At 44.2% G+C, this 23,562-nt stretch overlaps 1 protein-coding gene across 2 annotated transcripts; it reads right to left on the minus strand.

The window, feature by feature from the left end:
* Positions 1 to 971: 971 nt before the first annotated feature.
* Positions 972 to 20,092, minus strand: smim22 (small integral membrane protein 22). Of its 2 annotated transcripts, none has more exons than XM_043712039.1 (4): positions 19,985 to 20,092; positions 7,013 to 7,220; positions 3,147 to 3,226; positions 972 to 2,247 (listed from the first exon to the last, which is right to left on the minus strand). In XM_043712039.1, exons 2-4 carry the CDS (start codon positions 7,140 to 7,142, stop codon positions 2,200 to 2,202), a joined length of 258 nt encoding a protein of 85 aa, XP_043567974.1. In that variant the 5' UTR covers positions 7,143 to 7,220; positions 19,985 to 20,092; the 3' UTR covers positions 972 to 2,199. The 2 variants fall into 2 exon arrangements, with proteins under 2 accessions (XP_043567974.1, XP_043567973.1); XM_043712038.1 differs by having other exon boundaries at positions 19,937 to 20,089.
* Positions 20,093 to 23,562: the final 3,470 nt, after the last annotated feature.

Genomic DNA, 23,562 nt, shown 5'->3' on the forward strand with positions numbered 1-23,562 from the left:
TTTCCATCTGGCCAGGTGTTAACAAATCAAATTGCAAATGAGGAATTATAAAATAATAATTCATAATTTAAAATCTCATCCAAAATGTGAAAATGTTCTTATACAAGATGGGGTGTCTATAACAGATTAATTTAACTAGAGATATTTCCCTTACCATTTGTTCAGATTTTATAACATACCTTAGGAGCAGGTGAGACTTGAACCCAGACCTCCTGGTCCAGAGGTTGGGATCTTACCAGTGTGCCAAATGATTTTTTTCCCTCCCTCTAGGTTCCTCTGGTGTGAATAAGACACAATGTATGATAGAGTAATCTGCTGATTTTGATGGAGTTATGCTGCTGATATGAAACAGACTGCACTCTTAAAATAGCAGTATGTGGTACATCCGTTTATTTTAGTGTTCTAGAACAAAAAGTAATTAACAAAACTAATGTTCAGAGATCAATACAGCTGATAAACCTGAACACCAAGGTGCTGCACACACATGCTCCCCTCCCCCAAATAAAACAAAACTTAAGTTTTGTTAGAAGGTTGAAAGGTGACTTAATTGAGACATAAGATAATCAAAAGGTTAGATAGGATGGACAGTGAGAGTGGATAGCAATGGCTAGCAGAGGGTACATAAGGGTGATAGATATAGGTCAGATGTCAGAGATGGGATTTTTACTTAATAGGGCTATGGAACACACTGCCTGCAACAGTAGTAGACTCACCAACTTTAAGGGCATTTAAATGGTCATTGAATAAATATATTAATGAGAATGGAATAGTGTAGGGTTGATGGGCTTCAGATTGAACATAGAAGAATACAGCGCAGTACAGGCCCTTCGGCCCTCGATGTTGCGCCAATCCAAGCCCACCTAACCTACACTAGCCCACTATCCTCCATATGCCTATCCAATGCCCACTTAAATGCCCATAATGAGGGAGAGTCCACCACTGCTACTGGCAGGGCATTCCATGAACTCACGACTCGCTGAGTAAAGAACCTACCCCTAACATCTGTCCTATACCTACCCCCCCTTAATTTAAAGCTATGCCCCCTTGCAATAGCTGAAATTGGTTTCACTTGGCCTGTTTTAAGGATCAAATCTTAATTGTATAACAAGTTGCTGCCTGGTTTAAAAAGGCTAATCTTCCAAATTGCATGAGCCAGACTTGATTGGTCAAATCCCAGGAAGGTTTCGGAGCAAGTTGCCTTTTTGGTGTCTGGGCTCCAAACAGCCATGTTCTCTTAATTAACACCCCCTCCTCCAAACACTTGTCTTGAGTTTGTGAGCAGAGTTTCCAGAGAAAGGGAAGACGTCAACGCTCAAAGTGACAGATTTATTTTGTTACCCAAAAGGGATAGGCAGTTGCTGTATTGCACAAAATCTCAGCTATCAACTGATCAAAAAAAAAAAATATCAAGCAGTGCATGTCACAGAGCTGGTGCTTGACTAAGCTGAAAGCAACCTGTTAGAAGCTATTGTACACCAAAGTTTGGTTTCTGCTTGCACAACAAATCGTTAGAATGTGCAAGTTAATTCAAAATAAACTGTGACAAGATCAACTGATAATCTAAGGCACCAAATTACTCATTAGATTGCTTACACACAGAAATTAAGTTATTTAAAAGGCTGGACAGTTCACTTTTGTGGTTTAGTGACCTACATGGATTTCTTGGGCCCACTGAATTGTACATGGGCTGCACTGCCAGAACCCAAAGGTTTTGACCCAACTTTATCTGGGCTTTATTAGCCATACAATGCCACAAGTCTAGCTCCATACCATTTGGGTTACTATAAACTAGCAGTAATTTCAATGTTGTTGGACAGGTCAAAATATAATCTGTTTTATGTCACAATGATTTTAAATTACAAAAGCTTCATTCTCCACAACCAAACATTTACTTTTAATTTAAAAAAAAAATTATGAAACAGGTTAAAGTGCATGATGTTGCATTTTTGTGACACAATCTGCAAAGGATAGTTGCCAATAAGTATGAAATTGCAAATGAAGAGTGCAGTTAAGCCAATATTATGAAATCAATGTAAGGATACTAAAAACAATAGATTTCATGTTTGGATTAGATTCAGAAGAGGTGCCTATTAAAATAACTTTAATGGTGGAGTGTTGGTAGGGCTTCATAAACTCCTTTATGCAGTTAACGATGTTGCTTATTGCTGTGGTCTCTGCTTGAATACCCCATTCAGACTGTTACGGTTCCAATGCCAAATTGTCAACACCCACCTTCTGCTTTCCATGCTGCAAGAGAAAATAGCAAAAGCGTCAACTGATCAATATTTACCATGTGAAATGTTTTTATTCTGCAATGGTTACACTGCTCGCTCAAGATATTAAAATCTCTGCTTCTTTCAGAGAAGTGACTCTCCCTCGAGGTTCAATACCTCCCTTTATTTACACCAGTTTGTGTGGTGGCCTGGAAATAATGCTGACGCTAACACAATGTCACGACACTATTCATATGTCTATTGTTAGTGAGGTATAACTTAGAGAGACAATTTGGCAGCAAGCAACAGATGGTACAGTGAGATCAGCTTCTGGCTCAAGTTTCTTCTAAATAAAAACTGACAAATAGAAAAAGGAATTTATGCAAATACCTAATTATGCAGAAGAACCAAACACTGAGTTTTTTGTCTAACTATTTCGATCAGGCAATTGCTCATGAGCAGAATGGCGCAGTAACCTATACTGATATTACTGATACTGGTAATCAACTGGTTCTTAGTTTTATTTGAATGATTACTGGTGGTTAATAGTTTAAAAAAAAGTCAGTGATTTGGTGGTGGGTAGGCCATTTTAATTATGTGGGTTAGCATTTTTCAAAATAATAAATATCCACAAGTGTTATGACACCTCTGGAGAAGGTGAGATTTGAAACTAGGCCTCCTGATCTACAGGTAGGGACACTACCACTGTACCGTGAGAACATAAGCCTTTGATTTTCTTGTTACAAAGAGGAGGCTTGGAGTTTTCCACCTGACCCACAAGGCATCACTGGGTTCCTGGGGAAGAGGCCTCGAACACTTTCATTTCCCTCCCTCCCCCCCCCATTACTGGAGGTGTGTGACTTGACAACAGATTACCAGGGAAAGTGTCAATTAGAAATTTGTAACTGGTTTAAAATAAAAGTGAACACTCACCTTCTTTCTTGGTGATGAAGAACAGCAGAAACCCCAGCAACAGCGAATTAGGACCAAGAGGATCAGAGTCAGCACTGCACCTAATGACAGGAAATTCAGACAAATTCATGACAGCGCAAGCCACATCTTAGAGTCAGGCTTTGTGATGCATTGGTAGTGACCTTGCCTCCAAGCTAGGAGACCCGGGTTCAAGTCCCACTGTTTCAAGGATGTGCAATAATCTTTGAACTGGTTGACTTAAATATCTAAAATCTCAGGAGTGGTCTTGATAGGATGACTGATCCTCATTCTGTCTAATGTCAAACCCCTGGGTGTGTACAGCTGTACATTTGGACTGACTGCATGTTGATGAATACTCCCCTAGAAAAAGATTCACGTCTTCAGAAAGGGTGAAGAGGAGCTTTATTATCACTTTCTCTTTTTGTCTGGCAGAGTGAGGAGACAGATACACCTATTATTCCAAAGCATTAGGTTAATATTTAATATGCAGCTACCGCATATCTGTTTACAAAATGGAGTGTTGTTAAATGAAGTCACAGAATCCCTACAGTGTGGGAACAGGCCATTCAACCCAACAAGTCCACACTGACCCTCCAAAGAGGGACCCACCTAGACCCATTCCCCAACCCCCACACCCCTGAACACTATGAGCAATTTAACATGGCCAATTCACCTAACCTGCACATCCTTGGATTGAGAGGGGAAACGCCACACAGACACAGAGAGAGAATGTGTAAACTCCACACAGACAATTGCCAGAAGTTGGAATCAAACCCAGGTCCCTGGTGCTGTGAAGTAGCAGTGCGAACCACTGAGCCACTCGAATAGGGTTCTTCATGTTTATCACACAGCAGTAGGGAGCGGTATTCAAGTGGATTGTTATTCTATATTTGGTTGTGAGATCTATGTATATCAAGTTTGCTTGGTCAAGGGTGGGCGATCATGGAGATAAGTATGGCAACACAGGCAGTCAATTCAGAGTCGAGATGTGTAGACATTTTATTGTTTAATACTGTAAATATTTTTTGGTTGTACAGCACTTGACTATTTGCACCAGGGAACATGTTGGATCTTGGCTAACGAATAGTCTTTGCAATCTTGTGTCAGGCTGGAGTTGGACGTGTTGTTGAAGGGGAGCATGCTGTAGGATGTGATGGAGAATACTCCTGTCAAGGTCTTAATTGATGGCACGGCAGCTCAGGGACCCGGGTTCGATTCCAGCCTTGGGAGAATGTTCAAACTCCGCACATACATTCTCCCGGTGTCTGCGTGGGTTTCCTCCCACAGTCCAAAGATGTGCACGTTAGGTAAATTGACCATGCTAAATTGCCCATAGTGTTTGTGGAGGTTAGGTGCGTTAGTCAGGGATAAATGTAGGATAATAGGGTAGGAGAATGGTTCTGGGTGGGTTACACTTCGGAGGGTTGGTGTGGACTTGTTGGGCCGAAGAGCCTGTTTCCTCACTGAAGGGATTCTATGATGATGAGATCTTCAAAGAACTCCTTCGAATGAAGGCTCATTACCCCTCTCCATCCTTGATATGGTACAGTCCTCGCAGTTCTGTGCTTGGTCCTTAAACACTGTCCAAAATCATCCTCTTCTTCAAATCGATATGTCCCTCTCAAATACCACCTCCTGACACCCCAGGCACAGACTGAATCACTTTTTCTTCAGAGACTCATTAACATTACGTTCCCAGTGGCAGCGCTTCTGCCGCCAATTTTGGGCCAGGTGACTGGAGGTGGGTGGCTGGATCAGATAAAAGTCAGTCCAGCAGTAGTTAGGCCAAGTCAGGGAATGAGAGCTGTGGATATTCCTGCTGTCACTGGCTCAGAGGAGGAGATAGTTAAGCAGGTGCCACTGGCTGGAGCAGGCTGGTACTGTGAGGTGTATTGGTTCCTCTGACAAGGTTTTTTTTTTTACAAACAGGCCCAGATTAAGGCCTTCCATCAGGCAGAGGACTCCATTGCTGTCTGCCTTCCTTGTCGATTATACTCTTATGGAGGTTCGTGTCCCTCCCACCTCTGGCTTTGAAATCACCAGTTGGTATCCCCGTTTGCGTATCCAACTGACAACACTGGGCAGAATTTCATAGTGTACACACTGGTGCCTATGGTACCGATTCTGGGTTAGAATCGCTAAAGAGTGGAAGGAGGCCATTCAGCCCAGTGGATCCACACTGACCCTCCGAACAGCATCCCACCCTGACACTCTGCATTCCCCATGGCCAATCCTCCTGACCTGAATCTTTTTGGATTGTGGGAGGAAACCCACGCAGACACAGGGAGAACGTCAGAGTGGAGTTTGCACAGTCATCGGAGGGTGGAATTGAACCCGGGTCCCTGGCACTGTGAGGCAGCAGTGCTGACCACTGAGCCACCTTGTCAGGGGTTGGGAAGCCAAAGTCAAAGTATCATTTATCCCAGGGTGGGGCTCACAGAGACAGCCAATAGGATAGTGTTTGTTTTTAAAATGGTGAAGCTAACTCCAAAGTGCTCTAATGCCTTCATGAATTGCAGCATTCCTTTCCTACATGAAGTCAGCCAATGCTGAGTGGAATTCCCAAAGGATCCTGGTTCTAAATTTTATACAGCTCTACGGCCAGAACGGACATTGGCTGCAGCACAGCAACTGCCCAGTCGATGGTTACGTTTAATAAGTTACATTTGCTTTGATTTATGGTTTAAAGAGCAGTATCCTTTGTGGAAATGCCAGGTGGCTAAGGCACTGCTTGCTGCACTCCTGTGAATACCATTCAGGCCCAGGAGGAGACACCAGGTGTCAGAATGCCCACAAGTGCAGGCCATCTATGGCATATAATTGGCATATCTAGCCTGGCCACAGCCCTGTGAAAAGTCAGCCAGTGACAGTTTCCTGGCACCTGCCTTCATTCAGTTAGCCAGGGCCAGCAGCGACAGTTTGACTGGAATGCCCAAGGCAGTAGTGAGGAAAGTAGGGGATATGCCGATATTACTCAAGCGGAGGAGAATTACACTGCAAACCCGGGGTTTGGGATTCCCCGGGCAGCCATATCTTCACCAAAAGGAGATAACAGTCACGGAGTCTCCCCAGCAAATGGATAATCATAGATCATACAATTCCCACAGTGTGGAAACAGGCCATTTGGCCCAGTAAGTCCTCACAGACCCTCTGAAAAGCATCCCACCCCTCACCCCTGTAACCCTCCATTGCCCATGGCTAATGCACACCCCAGACACTATGAACAAATTAGCATCGCCAATCCACCCTAACTTGCGCATCATTGGACTGTGGGAAATGGGCCAGAGAGGTAACAGAGCACCAAGCGGGAGGCTCACGATTGGGATAGCAATGAGTGTGGCTCCTCACTGCACCAATTAGATATATGATACATATGGAAGTGTCATTTAAAGTTGCAGAGATCTCAAACTTCAATTTAGTTCCATTTTAAACAGACCGAGAGTGCTTTGTGATCCTAAACTAAATCTTTGGTGAGTTACCAGTCAGCTACAGTCTTATTTCAATGTTCCTATATTCCTGCAGCATGCTGTTTGCACCGAGGGAAGATTCAGAGGGAACAGAAGCCAGGAAGCCTCTTTGGAGATGTCAAAGATTTCTTTTCAAAACTAAACCCAAAAACTAGAAAGCCTGGTCTGAGTGAGCTGGCCACACCCAGGCCACTTCCGTTGTTCTAATTTTTAAAATAAAAACCCCCAAGGCCTCACAAATTGTTTATTTTCTTAGTGAGAGCTCTCTGGGCCTTAAAACCTCTCTTCAAAAACAAAACCCAGGACAAAGTAACGTCTTAAAAGTGACTGCATCATCACAAAAATCTTATATTGCCACAGCACATAAGGTGGAATGAACAAAGGCAAAATAAAGCTTACCGATGAAAATAAAGAAAATGGCAAAGGTGGCGATATCCCAGTTGGACTGAAAAAGCTGTTTGCTCTGTAACCGTCTCACCACATCATTGAACTGAGCTTCAATCTGAGTTCCCAAATCCTGGTCAGACATCCTCAACACTGGGTCACCGTCACACTGCCCTAAAGGTGCTGGCTTGTTCTCCACAGAGACTCAGGCAGAGGCGGTGAACTGCAAAACACAGAGCAGACTCCATCATTTCCAAAATTTACCAGGTGCCAAGCAAAAAGGTTTCTGCAAAGGAGGGAACAATGTTATTACTAACGCTATGCCTTAGAAATGAAAAAAAAAGTGTTTCAGAGAAGCTGATCCCTGAAAATTCTAGCCCAGAAACAGCAGACTGAATGGCCTCCGCGACTGTAGTGATTTGGTGATATTACCGGCTGTCAGGAACCACTCTGGTTTGAGGCTACACTTACACTGACTGCAGTGAGGCTGGCAGAACCTGTGTAAAAGACCCCTTGAAGTGAGTGTATAAGGAACCTCCTGGGGCTCCTATGCTGCAGTGATCATGTCCATCCCTCTGGGTCAGAAGGCCTGCGGTAAAAGTCCCACCTACTTCCTGGACAGGCTGATTTTAAAAAATGACTATGTAAGGAACCTCTTCGATGTATTGGAATGTGAATGAGATCTGGAAGTGGAATAATTAAGGCACCCGTGCTGTAAGTAAAAATGATGTATTGAACCTTCACACATTTTAAGAATGAATTACAGTTCCTAAACAAATACATGTGCAAATTGTAATACAGCTAAAGTCTGAATGTGTTGGATAATGTTTCGAAAGTCACCATGCTCTATTTTAGTTAGTTACAGTCACTGAGGGATCTGAAGCAAAGATAGTTCATGAATTGAGCTACACATCAGCTGTAATGGTTCCAGTAATTCCACACCAACCTGTGCAGAGATGTTATTACACACCTCCAGAGACTTGCACCCAAACCTCCTGGCACAGAGGTAGGTACACTACCACTATGCCTCACAATTAACTTGTTAAGTTTACAGTATGCTTTCCTTCATCAGACAGGGTACTGAGTACAAGAGTTGGCAGGTCATGTTACAGTTGTACAAGACTTTGGTTCGGCCACATTTGGAACACTGCAGTTCTGGCCATCACGTTACCAAAAGGATGTGGATGCTTTGGAGAGGATGCAGAGGAGGTTCACCAGGATGTTGCTTGGTACGGAGGGTGCCAGCTATGGAGAGACGTTGAGTAGATTAGGATTATTTTCATTGAAAAACAGAAGTTAAGGGGGGACCTGATTGAGGTCTACATAATCATGCGAGATATAGACAGGGCAGATAGCAAGAAACATTCTCCCCCCGCCCCCCCCCCATAATGAGTTCAAAGTGAGAAGGGAAAGGTTTAAGGGAGATATGTGTGGAAAGTTCTTTACACGGGAGGGTGGTGGGTGCCTGGAATGCGTTGGAGGTGATAGAGGCAGGCATGATAGCATAATTGAAGATGTATCTAGACAGGTACATGAATGGGCAGGGAGCAGAGGGATACAGATCCTTAGGAAATAGACGACAGGTTTAGATAGAGGATCTGGATTAGTGCAGGCTTGGAGGGCCAAAGGGCCTGTTCCTGTGCTGGAGTTTTCTTTGCTCTTTGGTTCTAAATATTATGCTAGATTAATGTTCCTGATAGTCCACTGGCGAGATTTACTTGCTTAGATAAATTAACCAGTACAAAGATTCCACACCACAAGGAGTTGCCCACTTTCATTCCTGACAATCCAATATTATAATTTTTGATGATTACTGTGGAATCAGCCACAGTTTGCAAATCTTATTGCACCACAAGAGCTTTTCTGCCTCATGAAACCCACACCAGCAGCTGATAAAGACACCAGCAAAAGATTAAACTGCAGAACTCGGCTGGATTATCTGGAGCATTTACTCTGAAAAGTAATGAAACTGTTTCAAAATCAGAGATACAGTACAAACAGTTAGTGCAATTTTAACACTTTAGGTATCTTACTGCTGCAACTCAGAATTGAATGAAAATTACGGGCTGAGTGTTATAGAATTGTAGAATGGTAATGACAGAGGAATCTACTCAGCATATTCTGTTCAAGCAGCCCCCTGCAAGACAGCACAGCTAGTCCCATTTTCCTGCCCACATTCTTGTACATTTTCACTCTTCGGGCACGTAGGCAATTCCCTTTTGAAAACTGATCAATTCTGCCTCAGCCAGTCCATCAGACAGTGCAATCCAGACCCTGCACTGTGTGCTGGCCTTCCTCACTGGTAAATCACTAATCCCTGTCCTCCAGTTTTCCCAACCTTCCTTTGGGACTCAGGTGGTTAACGCTGCTGCCTCACAGCGCTAGGGATCCGGGTTTGATTCCAGCCTCAGGTGACTGTCTGTGTGGAGTTTGCACATTCTCCCCATGCCCACGTGGGTTTCTCCCACAATCGGGAGAGGCTGAACAGGCTGGGGCTGCTTTCCCTGGAGCGTCAGAGGCTGAGGGATGACCTTATATAGGGGGGTTAAAAAAATTATGTAGGGCATGGATAGGATAAATAAACAAAGTCTTTTCCCTGGGGTGGGGGAGTCCAGAACTAGAGGGCATAGGTTTAGGGTGAGAGGGGAAAGATATAGAAGAGACCTAAGGGACAACTTTTTCCACACAGAGGGTGGTGCGTATATGGACTGAGATGCCAGATGAAGTGGTGGCTGGTACAATTGCAACATTTAAAAGGCATCTGGATAGGTATATGAATAGGAAGGGTTTGGAGGGATATGGGCCAGGTGCTGGGTTGGGTTGGAATATCTGGTCGACATGGACAGGTTGGCCGAAGGGTCTGTTTCCGTGCTGTACATCTCTATGACTATGACTCTGACTCTGAGTGCAGGTTAGGTGGATTGGCCGTGCTACATTGTCCACAGCGTTCACGAAATGTGTAGGTTTGGTGCATTAGTCAGGGGTTAAATGTAGGGGAATGGGACTGGATGGGTTACTCTTCGGAGGGTCAGTGTGGACTTAATGGGCCGAAGGGCCTGCTTCCACACTTTAGGGATTCTATGTAAATTATTTTTGGGAAAAATGAAAAACCAAAAGTCAAACCAGTGGAGAGCTGTAAAATTCTGAAGGGGTTGGTTAGGATAACGGTAGAGAAGATATTTCCAGTGGTGGTCAAGCCCAAAAATAGGGTCATAAATATAGGCTACAGGCAAAGTTCCTCAAAGTGAATCTCTCAAACCCTGCACCTCACCACAACTTTAGCCCATGATGACAGGAAACCGAATGTTACTTCCAGCAAAGCCCTAATCCGAAACATTCGTTTTTAGAGGATTCATGGGATGTGGTAATCACTGCCTGGATCAGAGGGCAGCTGAGAGCAACCCATGTTGCTGTGGGGTCTGCAGGCACATGTAGGCATGACCAAGTAGGAATGGCAGTTCCATTGCCCAAGGAACTTGAGTGAACCAGACAAGTTTCTCCCCAATGATTCCATGGCTACCATTAGACTCTTAATTCCAGATTTTGTTTTTTTTTTTTAAAATTGAATTCAAATTCCCACCATAAGAACTGGGAGCAGGAGGAGGCCATTCAGCCCCTCGAGCCTGCTTTGTCATTTAATACAATCTTGGCTCATCTCATCTCTGCCTCAGCCCCAGTTTCCCTCCCAGGCCTCAAATCTGATGTGGTGGGGTTCATACCTGAATGTTACCTGGGGCTTTGGCCTAATGGTATTATCCCTGGGATTATTAATCCATCGCAGTCCCAACCACATGGGCTAAATTTGTACTAAATGAGAAATTACAGAAGTGAATCAATCAGGATTTGTTTTGCTTCTTAACTTGGGAAAACTGTTCAACTGTTTTTGTTGCTTTTCATCACTGTTTTAGTCAGTCCCCAATAACTAATAAGGCCTGAGATAGACAGGTGCCAGCATCACTTACACTTCCAGCATGGTGTACAAGTAATAGGAGATAGTGAGGACTATAGATGCTGGAGAAGTCATAGTCGATAAAGTGTGGCGCTGGAAAAGCGCAGCAGGAAACCTGGTGTTTCCCACATCTGCAGTCCTCACTTCTGCCACGTTGCTGAGAGAGTCTGGAGTCACATGTAGGTCAGGTGAGGACATTCGAGAAACAGATGGGATTTTCCTCCAGTGATTTCACGGTCATCATTAGACTCCCAATTCCAGAACTTTATTGAATTGAAATTCCATCAGCAGCAGTAGCGGGATTTGAACCTCGATCCCTGTTACTTGGGTCTCTGCATTAATAGTTCAGGCGATGGCCTAACAGTATTATCGCTGGGATTATTAATCCTAAGACCCAGGTAAATTTGGGTATGAGCCCCACCACATCAGATTTGTGAGGGGGGAGGGAATCTGGAGCTGAGTCCGAGACACGATCGTCTTAAATCAAGGGGCTGAATGGCCTCTTCCTGCTCCTAGTTCTTACGGGAGACATGGTGGGTATTTTAATTTGATTTTTAAAAAAAAAAAATCTGGAATTAAGAGTTTACTGATAGGCATGGAATCATTGATGGGGAGAAACCCACTGGTTCACTAATGTCTCTTGGGGAATGGAACTGCTATCCTTAGTACAAATAATACCACTAGGCCATATTTAACAAGGCTGGGCAGATAGAGGGTATATTTTGCAGCACTGTGTCTCTTATGGAAGGCTGCGATCATGTTGACAGCCCTCAAGTGGGCCCTCCAGCTACAGGAGCTTTACCATGCTGCCCTTCAATAGATTCCATGATTCCCCACTCACCACGAGCTAGAGCAAACCACATTAATGTGATAGTTTCCCGCAAAGTCCAGGAGCCTGACTGCGGTCTCAACGTCACTCCTGGCCAGCTCCCCCATAGCCCTTCAAGCAGTTACTAATTAAAAGTCAGTCCATCGGTCTTATTCAAATGTCTTCAGTATCCAGACGCCCACCACAGAGGCGGGGGGGGGGGGGCCGAAAAATCGAATTGCATACATGCACCACCCTTCGAGAAGTCATACCCCCCCCATCTCCATTTTAAAAACTTGCCAGCCCTTATCCGAAAACGATGACCTCTCGTTCTAAAAATTGCCTCACAATCCTTTTTACGTCTTCTTTCTCAATCTCCTTCAGAGTCTTCTCAAGCTCAATCTGCTCTCCTCATTTTCCTTACCTTTGCCTAAACTGTTCAATCTCTCCTCATAAGACAAACAGTCAATCCACAACTACGTTCCAGAAATTCCCACAGGAATGGTTGGCATGTCAACAACTTCAGCCCATCAGTGCACCTGCTATATTTACCAGATCCATACTTGGAGGGATTATATGCAAGACTCCACATGGTACATTACTTTATCAAGCAAAAGGTACAATGATCAGATAATCTGTTTTTAGTAAAGTTGACTGGGGATCATTCCCCACATCATAAATAGTTCCAGCTACCTGAGGAGAGCTAAAAGACAGTCCCTACAACCTCAGTGCACACTTTCAACACCACTAAAGGGAAGAGGATGCTGTAAATCTTTTCTGAACCCTTTCAAGTTTCACAAGGATGTTGCCAGGGTTGGAGGGTTTGAGCTGCAGGGAGAGGCTGAACAGGCTGGGGCTGTTTTCCCCGGAGCGTTGGAGGCTGAAGGGTGACCTTACAAGAGGTTTAAAAAGAAACTCCAATAGATGTTAATAAAATGTAGAGGTTTATGAAATCACGAGAGGCAGTGAATGGACAAGGTCTTTTCCCTGAGGTGGGAGAGTCCAGAACTAGAGGGCACAGATTTAGGGTAAGAGGGGAAGGATTTAAAAAGGGACCTAAGGGACAAATATTTCAGAGTGTGGTGTGCGGAATGGGCTACCAGAGGAAGTGCTAGAGGCTGGTAGAAGTACAACATTTAAAAAGGCATCTGGATGGATATACGAATAGGAAGGGTTTAATGGGATATGGGCCAAAATGGGTCCAGATTAGTTTAGGATATCTGGTCGGTATGGACAGGTTGGACTGAAGGGTCTGATTCTGTGATGTATGACTCTATAAGCAGGATCTGGCCTGGAATAAAGTGCTCACATGACAACATGGCCTCCATAATATTGCTCACAACAGAACACTGGTCAAGGTTCACGCTTGTAAATGCAAATCAATTTAAGCCACAGTTTCCTCATGCTGTCGCTAAGAGGAAGGTGAGAATTGAACTGTTTCCAGTCACCAATCAAGATCTAAAGAAGGACACTGTGCAGGGGAAGTTTTCAAAGAGTGTAGTTTGGACCAGACTATTATTGTCACCGCTGCCTTTTGTCAAAAGACGATTCTATTGGTCGACATGACCATAAACCTGAGAGAAACCTCTCAAAATGACTATTGAACATTAAGCTGCTGATTTGTGTCAAGTGTTGGGGGAGGGGAAAGAGGTTGGGAGGGAGGCTAAAGCAGTGCTTCCTGATGCGCTGACACACACTGGCATGGAGCTCATCTTCCCCTGCTGCCAAGGTCAGATGAAAATAGTCAGCATTCAATGCTCTCATGCTGACACAAACTGCTCAAGAACATTGTTTACAAAAACAAAATCCAGACTAACCAAGTTTGCTGGCTCCTCAGTCAGACAATCCAAACCTAGCACTGTTTGAGCATTCACAGAGTTACACAACCTGGAAACAGACCCTTCGGTCCAACTCATCCACACCAACCAGATATCCTGCATTAATCTAGTCTCAATTGCCCATATCCCTCCAAACCCTTCCTATTCGTATACCCATCCAGATGGCTTTTAGATGTTGCAATTATACCAGCCTCCACCACTTCCTCTGGCAGCTCATTCCATACACGTACCATCCTCTGCATGAAAAAGTTGCCCCTAAGGTCTCTTATATCTTTCCCCTCTCACCCTAACCCTATCCCCTCTAGTTCTGGATGCCCCACCCCAGGGAAAAGACCTTGTCTATTTACCCTATCCATGCCCCTCATGATTTTATAAACCTCTATAAAAGGTCACCCCTCAGCCTCAGACGCTCCAGGGAAAACAGCCCCAGCCTGTTCAGCCTCTCCCTGTAGCTCAAATCCTCCAACCCTGGCAACATCCTTGTAAATCTTTTCTGGACCCTTTCAAGTTTCACTACATCCATCCAATAGAAGGGAGACCAGAATTGTATACAGTATTATAAAAGTGGCCTAACCAATGTCCTGTACAGCCGCCACATGACCTCCCAACTCCTGTACTCAATGTTTTAACCAACGATGGCAAGTGTACCAAACAGTTTCCTCACTACTGCCTTGGAATGGTTATTTTTAATCCATTTGGCGGCAATACTGGCTCAGCCAAAACTTATTGCCCCGAGGACTGTTAAGGTACAACCGCATTACTATGTGTCTGGAGTCACATGGAGGCCACACCAGGTAAAAACAGAGTATTTCCTTCTCCAACACTTCGATGAGATACAGATGGATTTTTTTTCCCCATCTAATAATCAACATGGTCGTCATTAATCTCAGTTTTTAGAGAAGTATATGGGATGGAGTTCAGTTTTCACATCTGCTGTGACAGGATTTGAACCTGGGTCCCCGGAGTAACAGTTGTGTGGTGCTGGAAAAAGCACAGCAGGTCAGGCAGCATTTGAGGAGAGTCGATGTTTTGGGCATAAGCCCTTCATCAGGAATGAGGCCTCACTCCTGGTGAAGGACTGATGCCTGAAATGTTGACTCTCCTGCTCCTCGGATGCTGCCTGACTGGCTGTGCTTTTCCAACAACAACACACACAACTCTGATCTCCAGCCCTCACTTTCTCCCCAGAGTAATAATCTAGCAATAATACCTGCAGGCCACAGCTTCCCTGTGTCGGAGAATGGACAGAGGACATGCAGCAAACAGAGAGAGAATACAATCCACCAACAAGTTAGGTCACATACATCAGTTCCTGAACATCACAGATGATCAGGCCAGAGGCATAATCACAGCTTCCTCTCCTCACCAGCTGAAAGCTAATAGAATGATATTTATTAATGGAAGAGGAATAGAATACAAAAGCTGGGAGATCATGCTTCAATTACCTTGTGAGATTCCATCTGGAGTACTGTGCACAGTGTTGGTCTGATTATTTTATGTATGATGTAAACACTTCACCGTCTAATATAGCTTCATACTACCTATTATCTGGAAAGGGTGGGCTGTCTTTACATGTCGTTCTGCTATGACTGTTTCATCAGCACGAATTGGCTACATCTCAATTGATGAATTGTGGACGTTGTTTGGATAATGTGAACTTTCTGCTGAATGGGCACAGTAATTTTCTATTAGCGACCTCCTACAGCACGATTCTCTATTGCGGTTTTCCACAGCGCCATTTTCTACATCGCGAGATAGAGGAACACAACTCTATCTTATAGCAGAATGACCTGTATTTTTAGTTTTCCGCCACAGTTTATTATATCTGTGTAGTTATTAGTCTTCATTCTTGATGTACATCAGAAAGCCCTTGCCACGGTTTTGTCTTTTGGTCAAGGCGACAGCAGTATCATACTCTTCAGAAGGATGTCCACATCTCAGGTGAGATTTTCCCATGCTCAGCGATCTGTAGCACTGAAGGCCAGGAGGCCTGAGCTCTGTGTTGCTGTGGAGGAAGACTTTTCAGGAGGAAACTTCTCAGGGTGGCTAGCACTGCTGCCTCACAGCATCAGGGACCAGGGTTCGATCCCAGCCTTGGGCGACACTCTGCATGGAGTTTGCACATTCTCCCAGTGTCTGCGTAGGTGTCCTCCAGGTGCTCCGGTTTCCTCCCACAATCCAAAGTCGTGCAGACTAGGGTGGATTGGCCGTGCTAAATTATCCATAGTGTTTAGGGACGTGTAGGTTGGGTGCATTAGTCAGGGGTTAACTGTAGGGGAAAATCGATCTGGGTGGGCTACTCCTCGGAGGGTCGGTGTGGACTTGTTGGGCCAAAGGGCCTGTTTCCACACTGTAGGGATTCTAATTCAGAAAAAGGTGGGATAGGCTCAGGCTCAGCCTGTATCCAGTGGATACAGGAAAAGTTGATTGAATCCTTCAGTGTTTTTGAAGGTTTTTGACTGGGGGTGGCGGGGTGGGGGGAGGTGGTTAATGTGCAAAGGATGGTTTCTCTTATGGGGAAATTCCAGAACTTTCGACTTTGGCCTTCACTTGAAGTGAGCGGATTGCTTTACGAGGACAGACTAGTGCTGTAATTGTCAGAGATGACTTCGTGAAAATAAACAACATCCTGAAAAGAACCTAACCGGGTGAAAAAGGATGTTTCCTCCTGTGGAAAATTCTAGATCTAGGGGTTAAAAGTTTAAAATTAAAGGGGATGCACATTTTAAAACAGAGATGAGGAAACATTTCTTTCCTCTGAGAATTATGACTCTCTGGAATTTCCTTCCTCAAAAAAGGCAGTGGATGCAGAATCTTTAAAATATTTTTTGAAGGCAGAGCCAGGTAGATTCTTGGGGGTGAAAGATTGTTGAGGATATGTAGGACTGTAGAGTGGAGGTTAAAGTCAGATCAGCTGTGATCTTATTGAATGGCAGAGCTGGCTTGAAGGGCTGAATGACCTACATTTGTCTCTTGCCCTTACATAACGCGAGGTAGGACTATAATCAGTTTGTAGATTGTGGTGTGTGTTTGGGGACAGCAAAATTGCAAGTAATATTGGAAGATGCCAACTCACTTGCAAGCCTCTTCAACCCATTTTAAAAAGCAAAACGGAGCTGTTTAGAGCAATTCGATCTGCGCCACATCATCCCAGGTAAACCCCCAACTGCCTCTGGGTTGATACGGGAGACCAGGGAAGGTTCACCCATGAATCAGGTTTTATTCCTGTACATTTGACAGTGTTAGGATTGCTGGATTGGGAACAGCTTCAGTTCAAAGTTCAAGTTTGTTTCCGTGTTTGTACACCAGCCCATTCAAAAGGTCAGGTTACACATGGATTGCGAAAAACAGAGAGAGAGAGAAGATAGAGAGATCCCCCACAATGTCAGATAGTTAACCCCCAAGGCACATCAAACAAACCTTCAGAAATACTTCAACCTTCCCTACTCTGACTTCTGAACTGATCACTGCCAAAACATATACTTTGGAGTTTTTCCTGAGTTTTTGTCAAGAACAGGAATTTGTCAGAGAAATAATCAAAGCTTATACTGAACTTTAAATGATGTCAGAGCTGTGTCCTTGCTGAGCCCTTGTGGGAAGTGCACTTAAGACAGACTGTTAAACTTTTAATTTTATACCTTTATTTCTCCACTTAATATTAGGAAGGACTGTAACGTTAACTTTATTTCTTTACTTTTCTACCTATAATAAGAACAAAAACAATGCTTTACTTTTAACATTGTTTCTCCATGTGACTACTTGTTCTCAAGTCTTTTATACCCAGGTACCTCTGTACCAAAGATGGCACCTGTGTGGTGACATTATACGCTTTCCCTGTACTGGAGTACATGTGAGTAGAAAGCTTAAATGAAATCAAAATCTCTATGCCATCCTGGTTATATCTAGAGCTGTATACCCCCTTTAAGGGCATTGCCAGCTTTTGTATGGTATCCATGCTACTAGCTGGGGTATGGCTCTAGGCCCAGTTCTCTCTCAGTTCGGAGTCTGACTCCAGAGTTTGAACACTGACCCTCAGAGAAGTGCTGCACGGTCAGAGGTGCCATTATTTTGAATGAGTTGTTTACCTGGACAGTATTATCTCAAAAGAGGAGCACAGAGTTATTCCCAGTGCCGTGGACTGTATTTATCCCTCAATTAACATCTCAAAAAAGACAACACAGACAGAATATCACATGTTATTTGAGGGACCTTGAACAAAAAAAGGTACTGGAGGTCTGAAACAAAACACCAAGAATGCTGGAGAAACTCAGCAGGTCTGGCAGCATCTGAAGGAGAGAGAAACAGGTAACATTTGGAGTCTGGTATTCTTCCAAAATCTGAGGAAGGATCACATTAGACTCAAAATGTTAACTCTGTTTCTTGGTCCACAGAGGCAGACAGACCTACTGAGTTTCTCCCACATTCTCTTAATTTGAGAGAACATGCTGGGAGTAAATTCATAGAATCCGCTGTGAAATAGGCCATTCAGCCCATCAGGTTCATGCCAATCCTCCAAAGAGCACCTAAGCCAGTAACACTGCAGTTCCCATGGCTCATCCCCTAGCCTGTACATCCCTGGACACTATGGGCAATTTCCCGTGGCCTATCCACCCTAACAGGCACACTTTTGGATGGTGGGAGGAAACAGGAGTACCTGGAGGAAACCCACGTAGACACGGGGAGAATGTGCAAACTCCACACAGATAGTCACCAGAGGCTGAAATCAAACCAGAGTCCCTGGCAAGGGGCAGCAATGCCAACTATTGAGCTATCATGACATCTGTTAAGTTTTCAGAAGTACAATAATAACCAAAGAACTGAACTTGCTGCTGAGATCATGGAGACATCATGAATGGAGCTATATAAATGCAAGTCTTCCCATTTCTCAAACCTGGGTTTCCAGTTTGTTTATTTTACTTGCTCATGGGATGTGGGTGTTGCTGGTCACACCAACATTTACTACTCAACCCCAATTTCCCCAGAATGTATTTAAGTGAGTCAATCACATTGCTGTGGGCCTGAGGAGGGGGAGGGAGGTTATTTGAAAATTAGAGAACTCAATGTTGAGTGCTCCAGGCTGGGGGGTGCCCAGGCGGGAGATGAGGTGTTGTTCCTCCAGTTTGTGGTTTGGTTCATTGTGGCAATGGAGGCGGCCAAGGATGGTCATGTCAGAAAGGGAGTGGGATGGGGAATTAAAATGGGTGGTGACTGGGTGGCCCAGTTGGCCCCTGCGAGCCCGGTTGAAAACTCTCGGCGAACCGTTCCCTAAGGTTATATTTGGTCTCCCTGATGTAGAGAAGACCACACCGGGTGCAGAGAGTTGCCAATTCTGGTTGGATATATTCCTGGAGATTTTCACCCAGCTTTGTGAAAGAGCTTAGCACCGTCAGAACTCAGGAGGTGGAAGAGTTCAAAAGAAAAACAGCAAACAAACACCAAAAGCTATTTTGTGTGAAATGCCTTTTCTGCTAGTTACTTACAGTCATTATCAGGAAATTCATCCTCCATTTCTAGAGATTCCAAGGAGCACCTTTTTGTTAAAATCAGTGGAGTCGATTTTCAGATTTAGTTACCGACGAGCCTGTCTTCTATGTTAGAAAAAGGGTTACACCCGAAGCATCGACTTCCCCACCTCCTGATGCTGCCTGGCCTGCTGTGTTCGTCCAGCCTCCTGCCTGTCCACCTTGGATTCCAGTATCTGCAGTTTCTTTGGTCTCATAATAGTCACAACAGAGCTGACAAAAATACTAGTTTTTAAAAATATATGTTTAAGACTGAGAGAGACAGATTCTTGCCTGACAAGGGAGTTAAAAAAGGTACAAAGAGTGGACAGGAAAAGTAGGGTTGGGATCTCATCAAATTATAGGTCAGGTTATAGGGGCAGAGTGGCCTACTCACACTCTTAATTCATCCATTTACACATTAATTCAGTCATCCTCATCGTTGTGGATAACAATACAAATCATTGCGATGCTGGAGTAGATACCAGGGAAATTTTTAAAAACCCATTGATGATGAACCAGGAAATAATTTTACCTGAAAATATAGGCCTCACACCTCAAGCTAGAGGTGATTTGACTGTCAACATTTCAAGTGATTTATAAACACCAAGCTACCCAGACCCACGTCAAGAAAATGATGTCGCATTTATTTCTTAAACCTTAGTTTTTTTTCCTTCTTAACAAAACAAAGTGGAGCAGCATTAAGAAAACAAACTTGATTCTCATTTTCAGAAGAGATTGTTTGGTGATTGCTTACACAGCTTAATGGAAACCAAACAGAAACACAAAGTTAAAGATTAAAATTGCATTTAGCACAGTTCCCAATCCAACTCTGGATCCTACCTTACACATTCCTCCCTGGCCTTACTACAGAACCATCAAATTGTTCACCTTCAGTGTTTTTGTCGTCTGTTCTGGAAGAATTGTGTAGCAATCCAAACTGCAGCTTCCCCACCCTTTACAGGGAAGTACACCTGAATCAAATCACACCCATAATACTCACTGCCTGGTTGGATCATTGTGTTAATTATAGCTGTGAATGGGAGGAGTTTGCACTAACTAACTCCTGCAATGATATGCCCCTGTAACTGGCCTTCAAATCCAAATTAATATGAAGACGATACCTGTAAAAAGTTGCCCTATGACCCATATTTCTATTTTTACACAATACTTTCTTTCCTGATTTTACGAAGATCCACTTCACATTACTGTCTGGGAGTTAAATATCAACAGGATTTGAAGTGCTTCTTTGCTGTTTATATTGTTCTGGAATGTGATGTTTTTGGAACAACCTGTTTCAAAATAGATGTGCTTTGTAGCATTCCCAGATCTTAAACTGGGAAGTTGGTAAAATTCTGTACGACACATTTAAAGAAAACCTTTTACTGCAACAGTACTCCCATAAGGTTGTATTTGAGATGTTTATGTAGGAAACATCTGTTGTAAATGCTGATGAGGAATTTTTCATGAATATGTAGGTGGCACAGTGGCGAGTACTGCTGCCTCATAGTACCAGGATGAAGGGCTTTTGCCCGAAACGTCGATTTCGAAGCTCCTTGGATGCTGCCTGAGCTGCTGTGCTCTTCCAGCACCACTAATCCAGAATCTGGTTTCCAGCGTCTGCAGTCATTGTTTTTACCTCATAGTACCAGGGACCCAGGTTCGATTCCACCCTCAGGTGACTGTCTGTGTGGAGTTTGCACATTCTCCCTGTGTCTGCGGGGGGTTCTCTCTCGCAGGGTAGGGTAGGTGCATTAGCCATGCTAAAAATGCCCAAAGTGCGCGGGCCAGGTGGGTTAGCTGTGGGAAGTCCAGGATTATGGAATGGGTCTGGATGAGATGCTGATTGCCCTGATTCCATCCCGCAGGCATTCTGTGATTTTTAAAAATCAGGACCCAATATGTGATCTTAAAATAAGGGCAGGAATACATTTGCAAGTCCTGATCAGAATATTCCCTGTCCTCCAAACCCACTTCATTAAGTGGACATGCCAGTATTGGACCGGGGTGTACAGAATTAAAAATCACACAACACCAGGTTACAGTCCAACAGGTTTATTTGAAAGCACTAGCTTTCGGAGCACTGCTCCTTGATCAGATAGCTGTCCTGATGAAGCAGCAACGCTCCGAAAGCTACTGCTTCCAAATAAACCTGTTGGACTGTAACCTGGTGTTGTGTGATTTTTAACTTTGCTCACTTCATTAAAGGACAGCACTTGATTTATCTGATCAAGGCGGGGGGGAGTGGGGGGGGGGGAGCGGGCACGGCCTACTGGTATTATTCCAGAAACTCAGCTAATGTTCTGGGGATCTGGGTTCCAATCCAGTCATGGTAGACTTTTAATTCAATAAAGAATCTGGGATGAAGGATCTTGCAATGACTATGAAGCCTTTGCTGATTATCAAGGAAAAAGAAATCACTGAGCTCCCCAATGTCCGTAAGAGACTCTGCCATCCTTACCTGGCCTGGCTTACATGTGACTCCAGACCTACAGCAATGGCGTTGACTCTTAACTGGGCAATAAATACTGGCCAGGAATACCCGCATCCGAGGAACAAATGTTATAAGAAATAGAGCTGTACCATGCTGGCAGGAGCTGGGGGTTTTGCCCAACTGGGCACAAATGGCAATCGTCCACTGAAATTTGGGCAATATCTCTTGCCTCTTAGCACACTTGCCACGTAATTAAAGGGGGCAATGGGATCTGGGAGGACTGCAATTCTGGACATGTTATCCCTTTACTTTTCCATTTTATTCCTATGATTTTGTATTTTTCTGGTTTATTCCTAAGAATCTGTTCTTAAGGATCTCAAGCGCGGACATTTGTACCTAAGATGGAACCGTAAGTGGCAACTTGTAAACATTTCACTGTACTCATGTGAGTACATGTGACAAGGAAGCTAATTCTAATTCTAATCCTGTTGAGAGTAGGTCGGTCTACAATAGGGTGAAGCTGAAAGAATGAACAACACTTGAGTGATTCTGCCCATGACTCATTGCCAGGTGCCGGCTGAGTAGCTTTATTGAGAACGTTGGTTCCTGACTGGCTTTATGGACACATTTGTGCAATGCGCCACACACCTGGCTGTTCTGTTTTCGTTTTCTCTGCTGCTCTTTCTCAATTTGTCTCTTCCTGTTTGTGTTCCTACATCAGCAAGGTGAGACCTTTGTTTTGTAATTCACACCACAACAGGGAGTTAACACGGTAACCAAGGAACCAGATCTCCCCACCAGGTTGCCACGGCAACCCCTGCCACCAATTTAATTTTCAAATCCTCCTGGACCTGATTCTGCCGATCGGGCCTGCAATAATCCAAAGGCTGTTTCCCCACCGATTCCCAGCTATATCCACACAGTTAAAAAGTTAGTGCTGTGGGCTGAGGGTAGCAGGTTTGATCTGATTCGAAGGCGGGAGATAGTTGTTTTTAGAATTAAGTTGTGCTTTCCCTGACAATACACAAGGGCTTTGTGCTTGCCCTGAATGTAGCAGCAAATTCACAGCTTCCCCAGCCTCTGGGTGAAGAAATCTCTCCTTCCCTCAATTTGAAATGACCTGCCCCCTATCCTGACACCTTGTTCTGGTTATCCCACAGTCTGGGGAAACATCACCCCTGCCCACAATCTGTCTGAATTCCCCACCTGTCAATTTAACCCCAACCAACTAACCTCCAGAGAGTAACAGGCCCAATCAACTCAATCTCTCCTTGTCCAATCAGGCTGGTGAATCTTCACTGCACTGTCTCAATATCAACTCTGTCTTTCTTCAGGTCAAGTTAAAAATCACACAACCCCAGGTTATAGTTCAACAGGTTTATTTGGAAGTACTAGCTTTCGGAACGCTGGTCCTTCATCAGGGAGACGTGGAGCAGGATCATAAGACAAAGAATTTAAAGCAAAAGATCACAGTGTCTGTAATTGCTGTAAATTCTGTGTCTTACCATCCTGCTCCACAGCTACCTGATGAAGGAGCAGCGCTCCGAAAGCTAGTGCTTCCAAATAAATCTGCTGGACTATAACCTAGTTTTGTGTGAATTTTAACTTTGTCCACCCCAGTACAACATCGGCTCCTCCTCATTGAGGCTTCCTTATGGAGAGAGACAGAAACTACACACAATGTGGCCTAACCGAGACTCCCGATAGTTTTAGACAGATTTAACTCCACAGTCCAAAGCTGTGCAGATAAGCTGAATACCCCATACTGTCCAGGGATGTGTAGGTTAGCTGGATAAGCCATGCTGGTTAGGTTATACTGTCCAGAGATGTGTAGGTTAGCTGGATAAGCCATACTGGATAGGTCATATTGTCCAGGGATGTGTAGGTTAGCTGGGTAAGCCATGCTGGAGAGGCCATAGTGTTAAGGATTGTGCAGGTTAGGGGGATAGGTCATGCTAGATAGGCCATAGTGTCCGGGGATATGCAGGTTAGAGGGATTAGCTATGGGAAATGCAAGGTCATTGGGTGGGGTGGG

Source organism: Chiloscyllium plagiosum, chromosome 21 (assembly GCF_004010195.1).
Source record: "Chiloscyllium plagiosum isolate BGI_BamShark_2017 chromosome 21, ASM401019v2, whole genome shotgun sequence".
Classification (NCBI taxonomy): domain Eukaryota; kingdom Metazoa; phylum Chordata; class Chondrichthyes; order Orectolobiformes; family Hemiscylliidae; genus Chiloscyllium; species Chiloscyllium plagiosum.

Excerpts from the sequence above, each read along its gene's own strand:
- smim22 (XM_043712039.1), bottom strand. The coding sequence starts at position 7,142 with ATGTCTGACCAGGATTTGGGAACTCAGATTGAAGCTCAGTTCAATGAT. Across the intron at positions 3,227-7,012 it reads CATTTTCTTTATTTTCATCG|GTGCAGTGCTGACTCTGATC; the intron begins GTAAGCTTTATT and ends TCCTGTCATTAG. Across the intron at positions 2,248-3,146 it reads CTTCATCACCAAGAAAGAAG|CATGGAAAGCAGAAGGTGGG; the intron begins GTGAGTGTTCAC and ends TTTCTCTTGCAG.